This window comes from Mustela nivalis, assembly GCF_964662115.1.
Source record: "Mustela nivalis genome assembly, chromosome: 2".
Taxonomy (NCBI): Eukaryota; Metazoa; Chordata; class Mammalia; order Carnivora; family Mustelidae; genus Mustela; species Mustela nivalis.
This window is the reverse complement of record NC_139021.1, coordinates 76362093-76382068: the sequence shown is the minus strand read 5'-3', so window position 1 is coordinate 76382068 and position 19976 is coordinate 76362093. Positions and strand designations below refer to the sequence as shown.

The window sequence follows — 19976 nt, the reverse complement described above, 5'->3', positions numbered from 1 at the left end:
AAACATTTTGGTAATGAGCTTGATGTTGAAAACAAACAAAGAACTTGAGCATAGTGGAATACATTATCTGTCTTTGCTTCTTTTCATCCATCAGAGTTAGGAACATTTGAGCCTTTAAAGAAATATTTTGAAAATCAGTCTAATTTTCCTCCAATAGTTGTGAGCATTTTTAGAAATGAAACTTCTACATTTTAGTTGCATTGCATTCAAGGTCAGTTGAAAATTTAAATTGAATCATGCAACAGATGAAGCACCCCAAAATCATCCTTTGCACCTTTTAGTAAATGGCAGTAATTGAGAATTTATAAAAAGGAGAATATTGAAATTAATGCAGACCGAAGAGAACCAGGCAAATTAAATAATGAGAACTCAGATGTTAGGCAAGATTTAATTTTTCAATTTTATAATTTCCTCTTGAAATATCTCGACTTGAGAAAAGACTTTTTTGATAGAGCTCCTGTTTTTAATCGGACGAATTTATATTCTGCACCAAAATGAAAACAAGCTGATTTATGAGAAGGCCTAAAAATGTTGCAGCATTTATATTTGATTTTTAAAAATCATGAAGAGATAACAATTTATTTTGTTGTCTTATACAAATCTTGGCAAAGATACACTAAATGAAGGTTAAAAATAACAGTACCTGGGAGAGTATTTGGACTAAATAACATTACACATATCCACTCTTCAGCAAATTTGCTTGGAGATTACCAGCGCCTTATGGAGAGTATTTCCATAGTTAAAAATATTATTATTTACATAGTTCATTAAGATATCAACAATTTCGAGGCACCTGGGTAGCTCAGTGGGTTAAGCCTCCACCTTCAGCTCAGGTCATGATCCCAGAGTCCTGGGATCGAGTCCCGCATCAGGCTCTCTACTCAACAGGGAGCCTGCCTCCCTCCCCTCTCTGCCTGCCTCTCTGCCTATTTGTGATCTCTGTCTATCAAATAAATAAATAAAATCTTTAAAAGATATCAACAATTTCATCTTTACTAACCATAAAAATTTTTTTGAATAAGATTATAAATTAATCTATAAAAATAATAAAACCATGTTGAAAAATATGTATTGCAGGAATATTCTGCTGATCTGGCATATTAGAGATAGAGATGGCAAAGGATCAGATTCATATAGTCCATGAATTTATACCAAAAATGATTCTGTTAATGTTACATTTTAATGTTCAAATGATCAATATAAAAAAGTTTTCTTTTTGTTTGGCTTTAAAGCATACAGATATCAGGGCGCCTGGGTGGCTCAGTCAGTTAAGCATCCAATTCTTGACTACTGCTCAGGTCATGATCTCGGGGTCCTGGTCTCAAGCCCTGCACTGGGCTCTGTGCTCAAAAGGGAGTCTGGTTGAGATTCTCTCCCTCTTCTTCTGCTCCTCCCCCTGCTCCCTCTCTCTCTCTCAAAAATAAATAAATAAGTCTTTGAAAAAACTGTAAAGTATACAGATATATGCTATCTTTATTATTATAAAAGATTTTACTTTGAATATGATTTTTCAATTGAATGATTTTATTCACAAATGTATATATTTATAATTTTGTTTACTTACAAAACCCTCTTTAACTTTGGAAAGTGCCTTGTAATCCCATGATCATTCAACTTTTTTTTTTAATGTTTAATTTTTTATAAATATATATTTTTATCCCCAGGGGTACAGGTCTGTGAATCGCCAGGATTACACACTTCACAGCACTCACCAAAGCACATACCCTCCCCAGTGTCCATAACCCCACCCCCTTCTCCCAACCCCCCTCCCCCCCAGCAACCTTCAGTTTGTTTTATGAGATTAAGAGTCACTTATGGTTTGTCTCCCTCCCAATCCCATCTTGTTTCATTAATTGGTGTGATTTTCCTTCTAATTTCCCACCCATTGGTCAGCAAGATGGAGTCGATGTTTGATTAGATATCTGATCTGATAAAAATTTTATCCAATCCAACCACTTAAATGGTCCCTAAGCACTGCTTATTCTCTCTGGGAAGATCTTTTCAGTGTCACAGACTGACTCCTCTTTCACTGTTTCTTTCCCTAACATAGTGTCCGGGTAACTTATGTGACCTGGTAGGAAAAGGATGGGCTTCAGGTTCCTCTAGTCTCCAAGGGGATTGCCTGGAAATGGTTCTTGCCACCTGGTTGTTGTGTACCCTACGGGACTCCAAAGCTCATGTCTACACAGTGATCTGGTGAAGCTTTGATTGACCCATCTTATCTCAGCTTCTTCAATTGAGGTAAAAGGATACAGCAGGCCAGGTATTGATCAACTACACCCAGATTAAGTCAAGGCTTCAGTAGAACTTCTGGTAACCTCAGACAGGAGCTCCTCAAGGCCAACACAGTCATCCCTCTCTAAATCACAGGTCACTGACATGCCTGTCTTGAGCTAAGGATATGACACAATATTACATACCTAAACACATGCTCCCTCATGGAGAGTTCAGTGTCCCTCTACGCCTACATATATGTTCATGTTATAGTGCCATAATATAACCAAAGTTTGATGTAAAGTAGCCAATACTTTTAATGGATTACCCTCCCCCAAAAGAACAAAAGATGTAAACTAAGATTAGCCATGGACATTGTGATTGGAAAAGAAAGACAGAAGCTGTGATCAAAACGGAAAGAAATTAGAATGAATGTCATCAGCATAGTGGTTCTATACAGACTGTGAGACCAGTACCATGCAACCAGAGAAGAGATGAAAACTTCTTTGCAAAAGATGCCTATTTGTCAAGGATGGCTTGAGGACAAAAGGCATGGACATAGATTGTGTGACTTCTCAAAGGCCTTTCTAATGATGTCATAAATATTCTTAAGAACAAAAAGTGGATTCTGGCAACAAGACGAAAAGGTATATCTTCTGATATATAGGGGGAAAGGGCATATCCGTATGCCCAAACACATTATTTAAAATCTAATGTTATTTAATGTTACTTCATTTTTCACTAAAGTCAATAACAACTTTGATTTTGTAGTCCATAAGAGCCCAAGTTCTTAATGTGTTTCTTAAAAGTTCCCTGTTTTTTGACCATTGCTAATATTTTTAGCAGCCTTTTATATTGAGTACACGTTTTTCCATTTGTGGTAGACAGATTTTTTTGTTGATATTATTTTCCCGTGTTCTATTTTAAACACCTAGTATTATCTGTGTTTTTATATACACATTTATTCACATGGGGCTATGTTATATTTTCAGTTGATTTCATAGGTGGACTTGATGCACACTCCTACTACCAGGATCATGTTGAGTTAAAGCCTGTTAACCTGTAAGTAAAGGTGTGATGAGATGGAAAATATTAATCCTTCTAACGTGGTCAAAACTAACCAAACCTGAAATAATTTGGACCTGCTACTACTAATCATTGGTTTAATTTTCCACTCATATTTAAACCACACCTTTTACATGTAACCCAACATCATCATTATTATTATTCATTCCAAGAATAATTTGAAATAGGTAACATGGTTTATGTTTCTAAAATGGTATTTTTGTTGACTTTTTTTCTTGTCAGAGGTTGATTGCCAAATTGGAAAAAAAAATGATAATGTAGTCTGTGAGAAGAGAAACTAAATATGTAACTTGGGGGCTACATTACAGAGGGAAAAGAGGGAGAAAGATTAGGTTAGAAGCTGGGCTCCATGTGTGTCATGTCAGGGCCTTCCTGGATAGCCCTGGGACTTGGTTCTCCCACCTGTAAGATGGTTTCATAGGCAGAAGAGGGAGGATGGATTCAATGGGATGACATAAGTATAGCGTAGGTAAAATTGCCTATGGCTGAGCCTCATTCTCAAAGGACATGAAAGCAAGTCAGCTGCAACAAAAACACCTTAACCTGAATAGATGTCAGTTGAGTTTAAGGAAAGAGCTGTGGTCACCTGATTGGTAAAATACCAGAAAGCAAGAAAATAGATACAGTGACTCCATTCCTAGAAAACTTTAAGTAACAAATAGCTGCTGAAAATAACATCTATCCTGTGCTAAGCATTCAGCATGGATTGTCTCTCTTAACCCTCATGGAAATACTGTATTAATGAATAGTCCCACTGCATTAAAAACAAAACAGAGGTGCGTAGAGATTAGACAAATTTCCCAAAGCCCCACTAGTAGTCAGGGGTAGAGCTGGGATCTCTTCTGATTGATAAGCTAAGACCACCCCTGATGCTGTGGACTTGTTCAGATGACCTTCCTGTTCTTTTCAGCCCAATGGTCTACAATTCCGTGGTGATAAAGAAAATGATGTAAAACAGGTTCTTCTGTGAGAAACACACAAGGAAGTCTTCATCTGCCACCTCTTTGCCATCATGATTCCTGCCCACCTCTGCAGCCCCACCTCCACCCCCCACCCCCAGCCTGGAGAAGCCTGCGCTGGCTCCTCTAGCCTCTCCAGGTTGAATTAGTTTTATTCTGGCAGAATGATCTAAAGGAAACATAGCTCACAAGCTACACAAATCAGCACTGTGCCTGTCACATGATAGATGTTTAAATAAATGTTGGTTTCTTAAAGCAAATCCAATTTGGAAAATCATTCACCTAATATAACACTCTGGGACTAAGCAGTCACCACCTCATTACTCATGCTGCTGAGTGCTCGTAAATGATGTGCTCCAAAAGTTGATATTTGTGGATCTGGGGAACTTGGCAGAGATTGTGACAATAATAACGATGATGAGTGCGTTGGAAGTGAGGAAAGAAGGGAAACAACGCCTAGTAGTGGCTAGGAGAATCTAATGTGCATTTGTTATTTAATAAAGAAGCTGATGAATGAGTCCTTTCATCTCCACTGTGAAAAAAAAATAACCCAGCAGAGGAAATTGCAATATGAAAAATGCAGGTCAGATGTAAGAAACATCTTTCTATTAAGGAAGGTTATTAAAATTGCAATTGATTAATGTTGTTAATAGAATCTCCTTTTTTGAATGGCATGTGTATCCATGTAGCTGACAGTGTTTTCTGGCATGGCCCAGGGGCAAGTGACTGCCGTCTGTGCTCCCTCCACTCTGTCCTTTCTCTGTGAACCAAGAGTACATGAACTGTACCCATGAGACTACCTGAAAGGCTTTGATCAACTCTACTGCCTCCTCAAAGGGTTTTCTCAACTACCCTGTTCTCTGACGAACTCTCAGACCTTTTTAGCTGAATGCAGCATCAACTACAGGCTGCAGAAAGCGATAGAACAAGTTCCTGCTTTGACAGATTATGCGTATTACTGTCAGATGAATATGGGAAGCCTTTCAACCATGAAGAGAGTAGGAATCTGAAAGATCAAACTAAACCTAAATTAATATCCTTGCGCATGAAACAATTGAAGAGGTCAGTACTGTGCTCCCCGCTGGTATGCAAATAGTGCTGTTTATCCAGTTGGCATCAGTCAGCCTGCTTGCTTTCTTCTAATAAGGCCATTATCGGATTCTGTAGTGCCCAGCTCAGTGATGTCATATCACCACCCAGCAACAGGTTGGAGAAAAAACCAGGCTTCTGTATGACTTGTCAGACAGGGAAGGGAATGTTGGTGTTTTACTTTCATTAAGTCCCTTTAATCTCCATAGAGTGCAAAGCCAGGTTTTATGAGGAAGCCACTTTAGTAATGGAATCGTGAAAATCCTGAGCACACTCCCAAGTCCACGTATGTGGAAGGCTAGCTTTTGAATCTCAAGGGTAGTTACAAGCAGACAGTCCATTGCCGATTTATATAGGAAGCGTTCGTTCTCATGTTTGATTGTGTCATTGCTCCTAATCATAAATTCCCCATTTGTGTTCCCACAGTCACATCGTGGGTGAATGTGCGTGTTGGGGGTGATGAGATAGGAGAAGGCATTTTACATATGGAGTTACACTTGCAGGGGCGGGAGATGGACTAGGGGTTGATACCTGAGCTAACTTAGGAAAGATGATAAGGAGTTAATCGAAAGCAGAAATAATGGGTGTCCCCTACATGGAGGCGAATTTGCTTGGCCATTCTACAGAGGGTGAAGCTGAAATTCATGATTACCCAATCTAGAGTTTGTCCTAGGGGTCACAAACCTGAGCAAGCCTAGCAGGAAGCAGATGTTTAAGCAGAGCAGGAACCTTGATGGCTCCTGCCTGGGATGGCGCCGGAGCCTCAGCAGCCATGGCTCCACCATTTAACATCACTCTTCATACCTAAAGCTGTGGAGATGCCAGCCATAAAAAAGAGTAAGATTTTCCCATTTGCAACCACATGGATGGACCTAGAGGGTGTAATGCTAAGTGAAATAAGTGAGACAGAGAAAGACAAATACCATATGCTCTGATTCATATGTGGAATTTAAGAAAAAGCAAATGAACAAAGAAAAAAAAGACCAAAAAGAAAAAAAAAAAAGACTCAAATACAGAGAACAAACTGATGGTTATCAGAGGGGAGGTGGGGGGAGGGATGGGTGAAATCGACAAAGGGAAGACGAACACTTGTGATAAGCACTGAGAAATGTATGGAATTGTTGAATCACTATAGTGTAAACCTGAAACCAATGTAACATTAGATGTTAATTGTACTTGAATTTAAAAAAAAAAAAATGTGTATAGGTAAACAAGATTCCCACTATCCCTACCTCTCCCCAGCAAAACCGTAGCCAAGGGACCAGGCTTGGCAGAATCAGTGGGGAAAGAAGATCCTGTGAGTTTGACTCTAGTCTGGCATGGGGAAGAGACATAAGAGGTGTAGAATAAGAGGAAGGCCTTGGGTGTCCCCCACACCATCCCCAAACACACACTATGAGGGGATAGGGCAGGGCCCATCAGCCTTACACTGGTGAAATACCACACACACACACACACACACACACACACACACACACACACACAAAATAAAGGGGCATCTGGCTGGCTCCATCAAGTGTCTGCTTTCTGCTCAGGTCATGATCCCAGGATCCTGGGTTCCAGCCCTACATCACTGTCCCCGTTAGTGGCGAGCTTGCTTCTCCCTCTCCCTCTGCACCCCCGACGTGTGCTCTCTGTCAAATACATAAATAGAATCTAAAAATATATATATATATATTGAAAGTGCAAAGATGCTATAGAAATGATTTCAGTGGATGTTGTCTGGGTCTGGCTTTGGGATATGCGAACCACCAGTCAGGGACAACCTGTGTTGGAGTCCATCTCCTGGCACAGCCATCTGTGAGGGCGTTGTAACTCTCAAATAAGATCCTGGGTCTCTGCCAGGGCCTCCTCCATCCCTGCCACCACACGCCGACACCACCTTTCATGAGGGGAAACAGCAAGCATGGCTCTTGTCATTGGAGCCGTGAAACACGTAGTCAGTGGTGGCTTTGAACAGGACACCTACCAAGCCGCTGATTATGGAGGCTGTAGTAATACCAAGGGGAGAGGGCTAACAAAAGCAGATTTACTTTTCAGAAAGAAAAATCACTTTGGCAAAAAAAAAAAAAAAAAAAAAAAAAAAAACCCATGCAGCTATGAAAGAGACATGGAATTTCAGTGAACGTCCTAGTGAGCAGCTAAATTAAAGTGTGTCAAAATCAAGATGGTTAGCAACTGGGTAGTGGGAAAATCACACTCTATGTGGCAGTAATTCTTCAGATAGAAATAATTAGACCAAGGTACTTCATCAAAAAAAAAAAAGCAGCAGTGGAATTCCAGAGCTGGTTCTTTTTTTCTTTTTTTTTAATATATTTATTTATTTGACAGAGAGAGGGATCACAAGTAGGCAAAGAGGCAGGCAGAGAGAGGGAGAAAGCAGGCTCCCCGCTGGGCAGTCCCTGAGATCATGACCTGAGCTGAAGGCAGAGGCTTAACCCATTGAGGCACCCAGGTGCCCTCAAAAACTGTGTTCTACAATAGAGATAGAGAGATTGGATGACGTTAGACATTTCTATGAAGAAGATGCCCCACGACTGCCGTTGAGAGAGACTTTATAGAAAAGCTTATCCCCCCACGTTCAGCCAATCTGTTTCTAAGGTTTCCAAATGAGAACTTGACTTTTCTCTCGCATCTACACTTGTCTCATTGCCTTGGCTGGAGACTCATTTTTCTTCACAAAAATTGTCACCTGCTAGGTGGCTGCTGCTGATTGAGTGTCGGCTCTTGCAACGCAATACGAGGACAGATGAGGCTAATTCCCATTTTAGGCGGGTTCTACCATCAGCGCTCACTTGCACCTTCCTTCACTGCCTGGTCTCTCTCTGCCTCTAATGGTCCAAGGCCAGAGGAAATTGGCCTCTAATGACTGGCTGCTGGACAGAGTGGAGACGGTCACACCCACTTGCTCTTCCCTGAGAAAAACTCCTTCATATCAGTGTCCCTGTAAGTTGGTGCCAGACCACTTTGCACTCACAGCACCTCGATTAAGAACCGTGGAAGAGAACCAAACAGAGGTGCACGTGTGCAGGTGCATAGGAAATGGGGAGGTCAGAACAATGTGCTTTCAAACATTCATTTAAAAACCAGCAACGGTCAGGGAAAGCTGGGTGGCTCAGGGGGCTAAGCCTCCAGCCCTGATTTCATCTCAGGTCATGATCTCAGGGTCATGAGATCTAGCTCCGAGTGGAGCCCCACAGAGCCTACCTAAGATTCTCTCTCTCTCTCTCCCTCTGCTCCTCTCCCACCCTCCCCAAACCCCCACTCCCCACCCCCACTGCAAGCAAGATCTCGCTAAATAAATAAATAAATAAGCCAGTAACCATGGAGGAACCTGGAGTCTACGACCTGCATTCTCTCCGTCACCCCTCTTTCTCCATCAAGCCCCTAAAGATTAATAAAATGATAACTCTCTGTCCTTATCCTGTTTTCATTTGCCCTTAATTGTCTTTCACACTTCCACATTTCTCTATCTATTCTTTCTGTCCCCTGTGGCACACAGCGCAAGGTGTCTGTAATCTGCTCGAACCGAGGGCTGCCCGCCCTTCCCATTGCTGAGTGTAGTGTCGGCGTTGGAGGATAGCTGCCTTCCATTGCTGAGTGTAGCGGAGTTCTGCTGCCTAAGGACTTCCATCAGTCTCTGGAAACGGGGGGCACTGACAACAGGCATTAACTTTCCCCCCCACAGCCTCAGGAATGGAGAGCGCAACAACCTGTAACACACCCAGCCCCTTCTTGGTTGTCCCAGAGAAGCTCCAGGCTTCCCTGCGCGCCTGCCTTACTTAACTCCAAGGGCTGTGCTTTGGGCTTCGTGCTCCTCCTCTCTTCTGAGCACTTTCCCTCTGTCACTGATCTTAATAACTCTGTGATCCATCCTAGGAAATGACTAATTCATTTTAGAAGCTACGTAAGAACATATTCTAATGGGTGGCCATCCGACAATGTAGTGGTGAAACGGCCATGTCTATATGGCTCAGACTCGTCACTAGGCTAGTCCGTTCGCGCACCACTGTTCTCGCCAGCAAGGACTGATGCCACCAACAGCGCAGCCAGCAACACGCAAATAGGGTCTGCCATGACCGTGACCGATGGTCAGTCATCTGCCCCATGCTTCACTGGGGTCACTGAGAACTTCTCATTTGACATGTGGCCTGACTCACTGCCCCCAGACCCTTGTGGAACCTGGTTCTCACATTGCCTTGTAAAGCATGTGAAGCCTTTTCCAAAATGAGAAAACTCGCATCTGCGTGGCGCCCTCCAGGGAAACTGTCAATTCCCGTCTTTCCGAGAACTCTCGGGAACCTTCTCAGAACTTGTCATAGATATTAACAGCAAGAAAATAGATTTACCCAGTGATAAGGAGACATGGAGCACTCTCCCCCTCCCCCATTAATCGACCTAAGAAAAATAACTTCATTTTGCCTGTTTCCAAAAGAAAATATCCTCTGACTTTAAAATTAAATGCAATGAACATAAACCAGATTTTATGTTGGAAACATATTTTGTTTGATTTTATATTCACAGCAAGAAATACTTATAATTCCACATTATGACAGGTTCTGGGAAGAAACAAGACATAGGAAAGAAAATAGAGTACATAGATATCTTACACACACACACACACACACACACACCAGAAGTAATATAGAGATACTTAGAAAAGCAAAAGAAAAAAGACAATGACAGGCCTCTCAGAAGACACACTTTGAAATAACATCAATATGTTATTATTCAGTTTTATTCTGACTTAAGGGTAGGTACCCTCAGGTAACTACTAACATACCTATGAACTTCTGAAGAAAAAAAAATAGAGATATGATCTTATGGTTCCCAAAACTCAAACTCTTCTACCCAGATTCATTAATCAATCATAGCCCCATTAAAAGAGTGACGACTAGATATTATATGTCTCCAGATGTGACACAATGAGAAGACACAACACCACATATGAAGTATCTTGCCACAAGGTCAAGCTTGATCTTGGACTGAACGTGTAGAAAAAAGAAGAATAGAACAAGTTCAATCTCACCACAAAAGATCAACGTGATGGGTAAACCTAGAAGTTCCCCCAGACTCCCATTAGTACTACCACTAATGAAAGAATCTCCCCTTATGTTCTTATCCTCATTCTAGAAGAGATTCACTTGTAAGATGGATGGATGAGCTTTAAGACCTTGAATCTCCTTCCTAACTAAGACACTGTATAAAACAATAAAAATTCTGCCATTATAATCTCATCTCTTTATCTTTCTGTTTCAATCCCTGTTAAATTACAATGGGGTAGGGGCACCTAGGTGGCTTAGTCAGTTAAGCATCTGCCTTTGGCTCAGGTCATGATCTCAGGGTCCTGGGATCAAGACCCAAATCAGACTCCTTGCTCAGTAGGGAGTCTGTTTCTCCCTTTCCCTCTCCCTCTGTCATCCCCCTCCTTGTGCTCTTTGACTCTCTCTCTCTGTCACATAAATAAATAAAATAAAATAAATTACAATGAGGGAAAATGGTAGACATGTGAGCTATAAGTCTTTCAGAACATAGGAAATAGAGGAGCAGAGACAATGTGATAGGGAGAAGGGGACAGAACTCAAGAACTCCAACTCTTTTTTTTTTTTTTTAAAGATTTTGTTTATTGGACAGAGATCACAAGTAGGCAGAGAGGCAGGCAGAGAGAGAGGGGGAAGCAGGCTCCCCATTGAGCAGAGAGCCTGATGTGGGGTCAATCCCAGGACCCTGGGATCACGACCTGAGCCGAAGGCAAAGGCTTTAACCCATTGAGGCACCCAGGTGCCCCAAGGACTCTAACTCTTGAGGCCTGCAGGAGGGAACAAAACTTACATGGAGGAGAGTGGTTACCAAAAAGTAAAACTGGAAAGTTGGAGGGTTTTTTTCAGCTATTTCAAATGATGACCCAAAAGGTCTACTCTGGGCTATAGGAAGAGTCATTGAACTGAGTTAACAGAAGAGACTTGCTAGATGGGGCTATAAAATAAATGCGAAACACAGCCTCTACTGGCAGGATACTTATAATGTTGTCCCAGAGAGGAAACTTACATAACTGAGTGAAACAATCAGAGCCAAATTAAATGTGAAATTGAACACCATTAGCTCCACAGGGGGTACAGCAGACAAGGTAGGAGTTGCGACCAGCAGGGGGAGAAAGCAGTATGGCTGACAAGGGAGTACAAGTCTGCTGGGGACAAGAAACATCAACCGAACCCTATGGATGAATAGGATTTGGAGCCCCTAAGACTTTTTTCACGAGAGAAACAGAGAGAGCAAAAGTATTCAACAAATACTAAGTGCCAGCGATGTGCCACTGGGGTTGATATTGTGGGAAGATGTGTAAGCCCGAACCACCACTTCCAAAGGCTCGCTTCCTAGTCAGAATCGATAGACAAGACTAACTAGATGGGAGTGTGTATTCCAGAGAAACAGAACCAATAGTGTGTGCGTGTGTGTGTGTGTGTGTGTGTGTGTGTGTGTAGAGAGAGATTTTAGAGATTTTAAGAATTTGGCTCATGGGATAATGGGGCCAGGCAAATCCAACAAGTGTAGGGGCAGACTGGACACCCAGGGAATGGTTGATGTTACAGTCTTGAGTCCAAAGGCAGTCCAGAGGCAGAATTCCTTCTTCCTGAGGTCACCTCAGTCTTTGTTTTTCTGTCCTTTTAAGGGACTGAATAAGACCTACCCACGACAAGGAGGATAATCTGCTTTATTTAAAGTCTGCTGATTTAAATGTGAATTTCATCTTTAAAAAAAAATACCTTCACAGCCACCTTAGGTTGGTGTTTGACCAAGTATCTGGGTGCCCTGGCTTACCCAAGCTGATACATAAAATTAACCATCACAGGATGGGATGTATGTAGGGACATAGATCAGCGTATGAAAGCCAGATAAAGATGATTCTTGAGCTGTCAACCAAGAGGATGCTGTAGGCTAAGGATGTACCTAGCAGTTTGGAGACATGCTACTACTCTGTCATCTTTACCCCAAGGCAACCAAAGGCCATACTTTTGCATCGGTCCTCCGTCCCCTCTCTCCCAGGAAGGCAATCCTACATTACAATTTTTATAGCTGATTGCACACCTAATCTGAAGACTGGGGTTTTTTGGCTTTCTTATTGCTACAATTATATACACAGACCGCATGGGCAACACCCAGAAGCTACTTTGCCTTTTGAGAAGCCTGGATGACTAGAAAGGAAATTCAGCTTTCAATTTTGAAGTTCCTTAAAGCGATCCATATTTTCTGTTTTAGGTCGAAATAAGTAATGACACTGACTCTGAAACACGGCTGCTGAACTTTGAGGAATTCAGGCACCACTGAGAGCACCTCTTCGCATTGACACGTCTCACCTCCTCCCAGAGGATGAACTGCGCCTCCCTCCTTCCCCGCGAGTCACCGAGTTCTTTGGTCACAGCCTATGTGTTATTAGCATTGTGCGCTAGAGGTGTAGGTGATCGGGTGGGTATTTTTTAAGTCATTTTCTTCTTACATGAATACTTGTAAATTATTTAAAAATTGTTTTTTCATTTTTTTAACAATATTTAATGTGAGGCATGCAAAATGAAAAAAAAAATTTCATGAAAGCCTTCTACAGTCTATTCTAAAAGAAATACTGGTTCTTGTATTGAGGTGTCCAGTCAATGTTGCTGAGGACTGCAGTTACCCTATACCCGATGGACTCTGCATTAACAAATATTACGGGGGGCTATTCACCATGAACTTAGAGCTGTGACAGCTGGTGAATGGGTGCAAACAGGGGATCTGGGTTTCAGACTGACCATGGGGCATTTTCTTGACACCACACGACAAAACATGAAGTCCTCCTTCGTTCTCAACTTTCCAGAATGCAGAATAACATCATACCGTCTAAATTTTCAGATTCGTGCACGTTATCTTGTTCTTCCTGTGTTCTGGAAATTACATCATGGGTGTATAGAAGAGTAACATGATTAGCAGACATCTTTCTACTTTTGGAGGGTACATGGGTATCTCTGGCGTTTGTATTTTCTATTCTTTATCCCAGTTCTGACACTGGTGTCCAGCCAAAACATACAGCTTCTAGGCTTGGGAGACAGAAATCACAACCATAAATCTGCAATCAGGAATGTTGCTGTTAAGATAACCAAAAGGAGCTTTAAAATGGTGTGGAATCTCTATAAAGGCTTCTTAAAAAGATACTTACATTTGTTCAACATCAATTTTTCTTTCTCTGACCCCATCCCAATAACCAAGAAACTAATACAGGAATCATAATTTTCCATAGAAAAAACGAACTGCTTTGAAAGCACATCACAGTTTTTCCTTTTGTACTTTCAATTATTATTTCCCATATCAAAATAAATTTTGCTCACTTTGTACAGCAACCAACATAAGGTCACCCATAGATCATAAAATTGTGTACGTGTGCACTCCTTCCATCCAAAAGTTGTTAACTTAGCCCATACATCTCTAAGAAGGCAATCTATAAAACATCTAAAATCACATGAAAATTTTTGTATGTGTATAGAGGTTCTTGTTTTCTTTTGGGAGTCTATATATTTTATGAGACTCTGTTAAGAATCAGAACTAATACAAAAGTCTACCCTGGTTCCTCCCAGTTCACGACTACCACTGTGGCATTCTAAAGGCTCCTTTTAGTCACTAGCGTTTGGATTATGCCCCTTCAGTCAGGAGAATCACTCTGAATCCCATCATTTTTCATTCTACTGAATAAACCCAACTCCAAAATGAAGAGGAATTCATCTGAAGGGACCTCAGAAATGATCAAATCCAAGCCGCTATTGCAGGGTTGAGGGATCTGAAGCCTAGGGGATTTGGTGGCCTGGTCCAGAGTCCTGCCTGTATACAGAGGGGCAAGAGCTATGGCCAAAGGAAGGGGAACTGGAAGGCAAACAGTAAGTTTGGGTCCAGGCCCCCCACTCTGGCCTTGGACAGTGCTGGACGTCTTGGCCTTGGAATTTTCCTCATCTGTAAGATTGAACTATAATTGCTACCTCCCGAGGATGAAGTGAGAATCAGATGAAATGTAAAAAGTGTCCTGGAAACTCTGACACCTCATATTTGAAAGAGACAGTTAGTATTGTAATATCAAAACAAGTGGGGCCTGAGTTCTTGCCATACAACCACGTGCAATGAAAGGCCCATGAAAACACCAAACTCTTCGACATTTTCTGAGAAGTAGCTTGAAAATATTGCCAAATTTGAACAACTGGAAACACCGAAGACTAAAAATTGCATTTCCTAATTAAAAATAACTTCTATATTTTGAGATTAACCCATATGATTTATATGGGTAAAGCTAATAGGATATCAAGAATGTAGAAAGTAAGACAGGAGAATAAAAGTAATATGTCAGTATTTTAAACTGTCATTTCATTGTCCCCCACACACACATGCACAAATAAAACATAATTAACATTTCACAAATTAGCACCATACTAACTTTTGTTGCTGTTCTAACTTCGTGTAAGTGTGTGCGTACTGGTAAGGTGCCCTGGAGAGTCCTACACCCTGTGTCACTGCAGGTGACAGATTGGAGGAGGAAATCCTTACACTAGTGATTTTTTTCCTATGGATTTTCAATATCGGTGACTACTTAATATGGTATCCCAGCAATTTGTAATGACAGTCCTAAAGTTCCAGAGAATTCACCTCTCATCAGAGACAAGTTAGATCGATCCCCTCTCCTCCCTCTTTTGCTTCTCCCTACCTCTCCTCTCCTGGCTGCTCCTTCGAGGTTCTGCTTCCCGACGACAAAGGAATGAAAAGAAGTGCTGAGCTTTGCATTAATGCTCAGCGGTCATCCTTGATCTGGGTCTTTCCATTGCAGGGCTGTCACGGTCGCTGCTCCTTGGGAGGGAATGCCTCCAGTTCTTGCAATTCTTGCCTTTTGTTTTAGGGAATCCATCCAGCACTGAGCATTCTGTGGGGCTTTCAATAGACATGTTCACTATGTCTCTATTTGTGCCAGATCTTGGCTTCTCCATATGCAGTGTGTGTGTGAGCAGAGTAAGGGAAAATGGATGTTCTCTGAGCCTGCAGTCATTTGCCTGAATCTCAGTATCCTGAGAGATGGTGCAGCTCTGGGTTCAAGAGTCCTCCTCAGAGGTGGTCCTGGTAAAGCTGAGGCTACAATGTCCACTGCCCCATGAGCCCCCTGTGCTAACTGGAATGCAGAAGGGGAAAGTTAAAACCAATGTATTTTTTTTTCATCTTTGCATCACTTTGGTATCATGTCTTATAAAACCTTGGTGAATCCTGCCCCATCTTCTATCTTGTGTCAACAACGGCTTATCCTTTCTTAAGTGTCTTCTGCTGGCATTGTGTGGAGCCACAGGCAATTGGGAGTCTACCTTCTATTTCCTTCCTCTTCCACTCATACTTCATGACTGCCAGAGTTGAGCAGGGTAGTCACAAGGCGTGGAAGGCTGTTCCAGAATTCTCAGGAGACAGAACACATCTTTGGGTGTAGAACAGTCTACATCAGAGAAATCTCAAACATCTCTTTGGAAAAGCTCTAACACCACCACCTCCCCACCCCCACCTATCTTAAGAGTTTCTCATGCCATATAACATAAGGATATGTGTCCCTGAGCAAAACATGTTCACACCATCCAAAAACTGAAAGGCTTTTGACTTACTTGTTTTGAAGATAACTTGACATGTTGCCCCAGCAAAATATTGACTTCTTTCTTTTTTTCCTTCAGAAAAATAAGCACCGCTCTTTCCTATAGACCTAACTAAGGAAGGTAGCCAGCTTTAAGAGGCCGAGATCTAATAAAATATAGCAAGGCTGCCATTTGTCTCGTTTGATGAATGAGGCACTCATGATTGGGAGGAATTTGTGTTCACTAGAACCAGCTAAAATATCTGTTGCAAAGCTAAGGAAAACCACCATGATGCTGCTAAATCGAAAAGCAAATAAAAACCAAAATTGCTCTTTTCAGTCCTTGCAAATTAGGAAGGAATCTTGCCAAAAATAAACATCTTCATTTCAGACCTAATTTAAAAATGTATGCTATCCCAAAATGTGGGCTCACTATGGAGTGAATATTCTGGCTTATCATTTCTAAGTGACTTGAGTATGTAACTAGGAAAACTTCTACAGTTCATGAGAATCCAAACCTTCTAACTTGACATTTTAGCTCAAGGTAGTAACTGCTTTCAAGGAATAACTGAATTAAGTAGGAAAAAATACAAATAATTGATCTTTGTAAACTTAAAACCTTGAATGTCTGTATTTGTTGCGTCCTTCCCATTTAAGAGTAATCTGTAACCTTTTCTGGATAGGTTTGTGAAAGTGTCTGTGAGCCCCATTCAAATATTCGTGAAAAATGGGCCCACAACCCAAGGATGTTATATCCAAAAGCAGAACTGAAAAAAGAAATCATTGCTCATACAACTGCATAGTATGCAATGAAGAAAGGGGCTGAGATATTTTAATTGTGGGAAGATGTATTTACTAATAAAGAATTCTCCAAAAAACAAAATTCTCAAAAAATTTAAAATTTGTAGATAGTTTCCCTCTTTTCATCCTAAAGAAGCTTAATTTCTTTATTGAGGGCTAAAGGGGAAAAAACATTTGTAGAAAATGGATAAACTTTCTTTCTGTTTTTGTTTGTTTGTTTGTTTGTTTGTTTAAATTTATTTGACACAGAGAGATCATAAGTAGGAAGAGAGGCAGGCGGGGGTGGAGGGCAGGGGGAGTGGAAGCAGGCTCCCCGCTGAGCAGAGAGCCCAATGCCTGGCTCGATCCCAGGACCCCAAGACCATGACCTGAGCCTAAGGCAGAGGCTTAATCCACTGAGCCACCCAGGCACGCCAAGTATAAACTTTCTTAAATATCAATATTTCTAGGATGGGACGCCTGGGTGGCTCAGTTGGTTAAGCAGCTGCCTTCGGCTCAGGTCATGATCCCAGCGTCCTGGGATCAAGTCCCACATCGGGCTCCTTGCTCGGCAGAGAGCCTGCTTCTCCCTCTGTCTCTGCCTGCCACTCTGTCTGCCTGTGTTCGCTCTCCCTCCCTCTCTCTCTCTGATAAATAAATAAAATCTTTTTAAAAAATAAATAAAATATCAATATTTCTAGGGAAAAAAATGGTGTCAGATGAAAAATGAATCATCTGCCTTGGACCTGCAGATATATAAAAGGCAAGAATCATGTTAAATGCTAAACATTTTAAAAATATGAAATATTCAAAGAATCTAAAAATAGGCTTTGGTTTGAATTTGAGAGTTAAATTAAGTAAAAAGAAGAAAACAAAATGGGGTGGGGAAAAGAAAATGGAAGGAGGAGAGGGGAAAAGAGAAAGAAAGGGAGGGAGAAAGGAAAGAAGGAAGAATCCAAAACTGAAACTCTACCTAATTTGGATTGGGACGTATCAGTCCTTCACACAGAGTTGTTGTTCTTGTTTCTTTGAGTGACTAAAAACAGTGAACTATTTCCATTGAGGGTATGCTTTTTGTTTCCTCTCCAGAGTTAGGTTTTTTAAAACACACACACACACATACACATACACATACACACACACACACAAACACACACACACACACACACACACACACACACACCCCACACAGAAAACAGTTTGATGAAACCAATGATCTACCTAGTTATTCTCATAGAACTTGCTTTGGCAGATGACCTGGTCAGTTTATAATAGTTAAGATTATATTTACCTACAAGTGAGCAGAAGAAAGAAAGAAAGAGAGGGAGGGAGGAAGGGAGGAAAAGGAGAGAGAGGTAGTGAATGAGAGGGAGGGAGGGAAAGAGGACGGAAGGAATGAAAGAAGGAAGGATCTACAGGTGAAAAGAAAAGAAAGAATGAACAGTGGCTTAAACAAGATAGAGCCTATGTCTCTTCATATTTCAAAATTCTGGAAATAGTTAGCAAAGAGCTGCACTTGGATTCCCAATAAACAAGGGTTCATTACTGCAGCTTCATTATGTGTCCTGCCATTCTCAAGCTCTAACATAACTCAAGATGGCTGCTAAAGTGCCAGCCATTGCTTCTGTATTCCAGCCAAAAAGGAGGAAAGGGGGGCAAAGAAAGGTGCTTCCCCATTTAAAGACATGTCTCAGAAGTTGCACATACTACTTCTGCTTACATCCCATTAACCAAAACTTGGTCCAGCCTAAGTTAACTGCAAGGAAAACTGGGAATTGTAGTCTTTTTTCTCTGTAGCCTTGTGCCCAACTAAAAATTAGGGGCTTCTCTCTTAGCAAGGAAGAGAAACATATATTGAAGACTGCTTAGCAGCCTCTGCCACACAATTCAAACTAGTTCTTTCTCTTGATTTTTTGAAATAATGTTTTCATTTACTTTAATTATAATATATACATACTTCAATACTGTGAGAAAGTAATCACTGACTCTGTGAAATGAGAATTTCTACCTCATCTTTCTGCCTTTCTTCCTAGAAAAAAAAAAAAAAATCCATGACTCAAGATCCTTTTATGCTTCCACAATTCTGCAGAGTATATTTTAGCTTTCCTTTTCTGGAAATTAAATTTAAAATTCAAGAGCCAATCCAATGTTTTGCTTGGTCCTTGCTATTGTACTGCAAAAATAAATTTTTTCTTCTATGGTCATAACTTTTCAACTCTTTTATGTTAGCAACATCTTTTCGTCTGGATTGATTAATAGCATCATTATTTTCTTTTTATTCAATTCAACAACTATATATGGACTTCGATACATAGGAAGTGGGCAGGATATATGGGTGAAAAGTATATAGTCCTTCCTTGTTATTTTTTCTCCATAGAAGTTGGGCCTGTGTTTCCCTTCATTGGTTTTCCAATAGCATATTGGCTAGAGTGGCAGAAGTATTTTAAACTACTTGATCGTCTTTTTTCCTAAGAAAAAAATACAATTGAAGGGAATCATAAAAATTTCGTAATTACATTTTATCATACATCCCTCCTTGGCTGGGTTGTGGGAGGGGGCAGAAAAAGAGAGAAAAACAGAGACAGAGGAATCTTCCAGATACTACTTACTCAACCACGTCCTATGAAGTGATTTCCGTCACTGGAAAGTGTTATAATTGCCTATTACCCAGTGCCTACAAATTTGGCAGCCATTACTAACAACTAAAAGTTTAGTTAATTTACTCATTTTGTACACATGTATCTACCTACAAACTTCAACACTTAAGTATACCCTTTTCTAAACAATCACATCGCTAAAATGTGAAGAGCATAAGGTTATTTTAAGGAATGAACGTTAAAAGAAATAAGATGCCTAGAGCCAGAAACAAGATGTCTGGTACAGTATCGAGTTGTAGAGTAGAAATGACCTCAGTGATTCAGTTTACAGAAGAAGAGACAGGCTGGTAGCTGCAGTGACTTGTCCCATGTCCCATTGGGTCTGCTCTACAAGTTCTCAGTCCAGTCTTCTTTACTCATTCATTGGTGGCCACCTGCTGTCCCAAGTCTTGATAGAACTAGGGTTTGGCTATTGATTGCAGTCTGGTGATTTTTTTTTCACCTTGTCTTCAAAGCTCAGAATAGCTGAGGAAGACACCTGCTATCGGCTCCTCCTACATCACCTTCCCTCTGCTTGGATCTGAGCATCAGAAATGCCCCTGAGGGGCTTTCATCTCACCATTTTGCCTTCTCAGGACA

General features: G+C 41.0%; 1 protein-coding gene across 3 annotated transcripts in view; it reads left to right on the top strand.

The window, feature by feature from the left end:
* The window catches only part of NKAIN3 (sodium/potassium transporting ATPase interacting 3), a 622933-nt gene extending 609991 nt beyond the window's left edge, over positions 1 to 12942 (top strand). Inside the window, exons 6-7 of one of the 3 annotated variants that reach the window (XM_082721219.1) lie at positions 3207 to 3276; positions 12606 to 12942. In XM_082721219.1, coding sequence (XP_082577345.1) covers positions 3207 to 3276; positions 12606 to 12615 — 80 coding nt within the window. In that variant the 3' untranslated portion in view covers positions 12616 to 12942. Of the gene's footprint in view, positions 1 to 3206; positions 3277 to 4210; positions 4269 to 12605 lie in introns of those variants that run through there. The other 2 variants (XM_082721218.1, XM_082721220.1) reach the window with 2 other exon arrangements.
* Positions 12943 to 19976: the final 7034 nt, after the last annotated feature.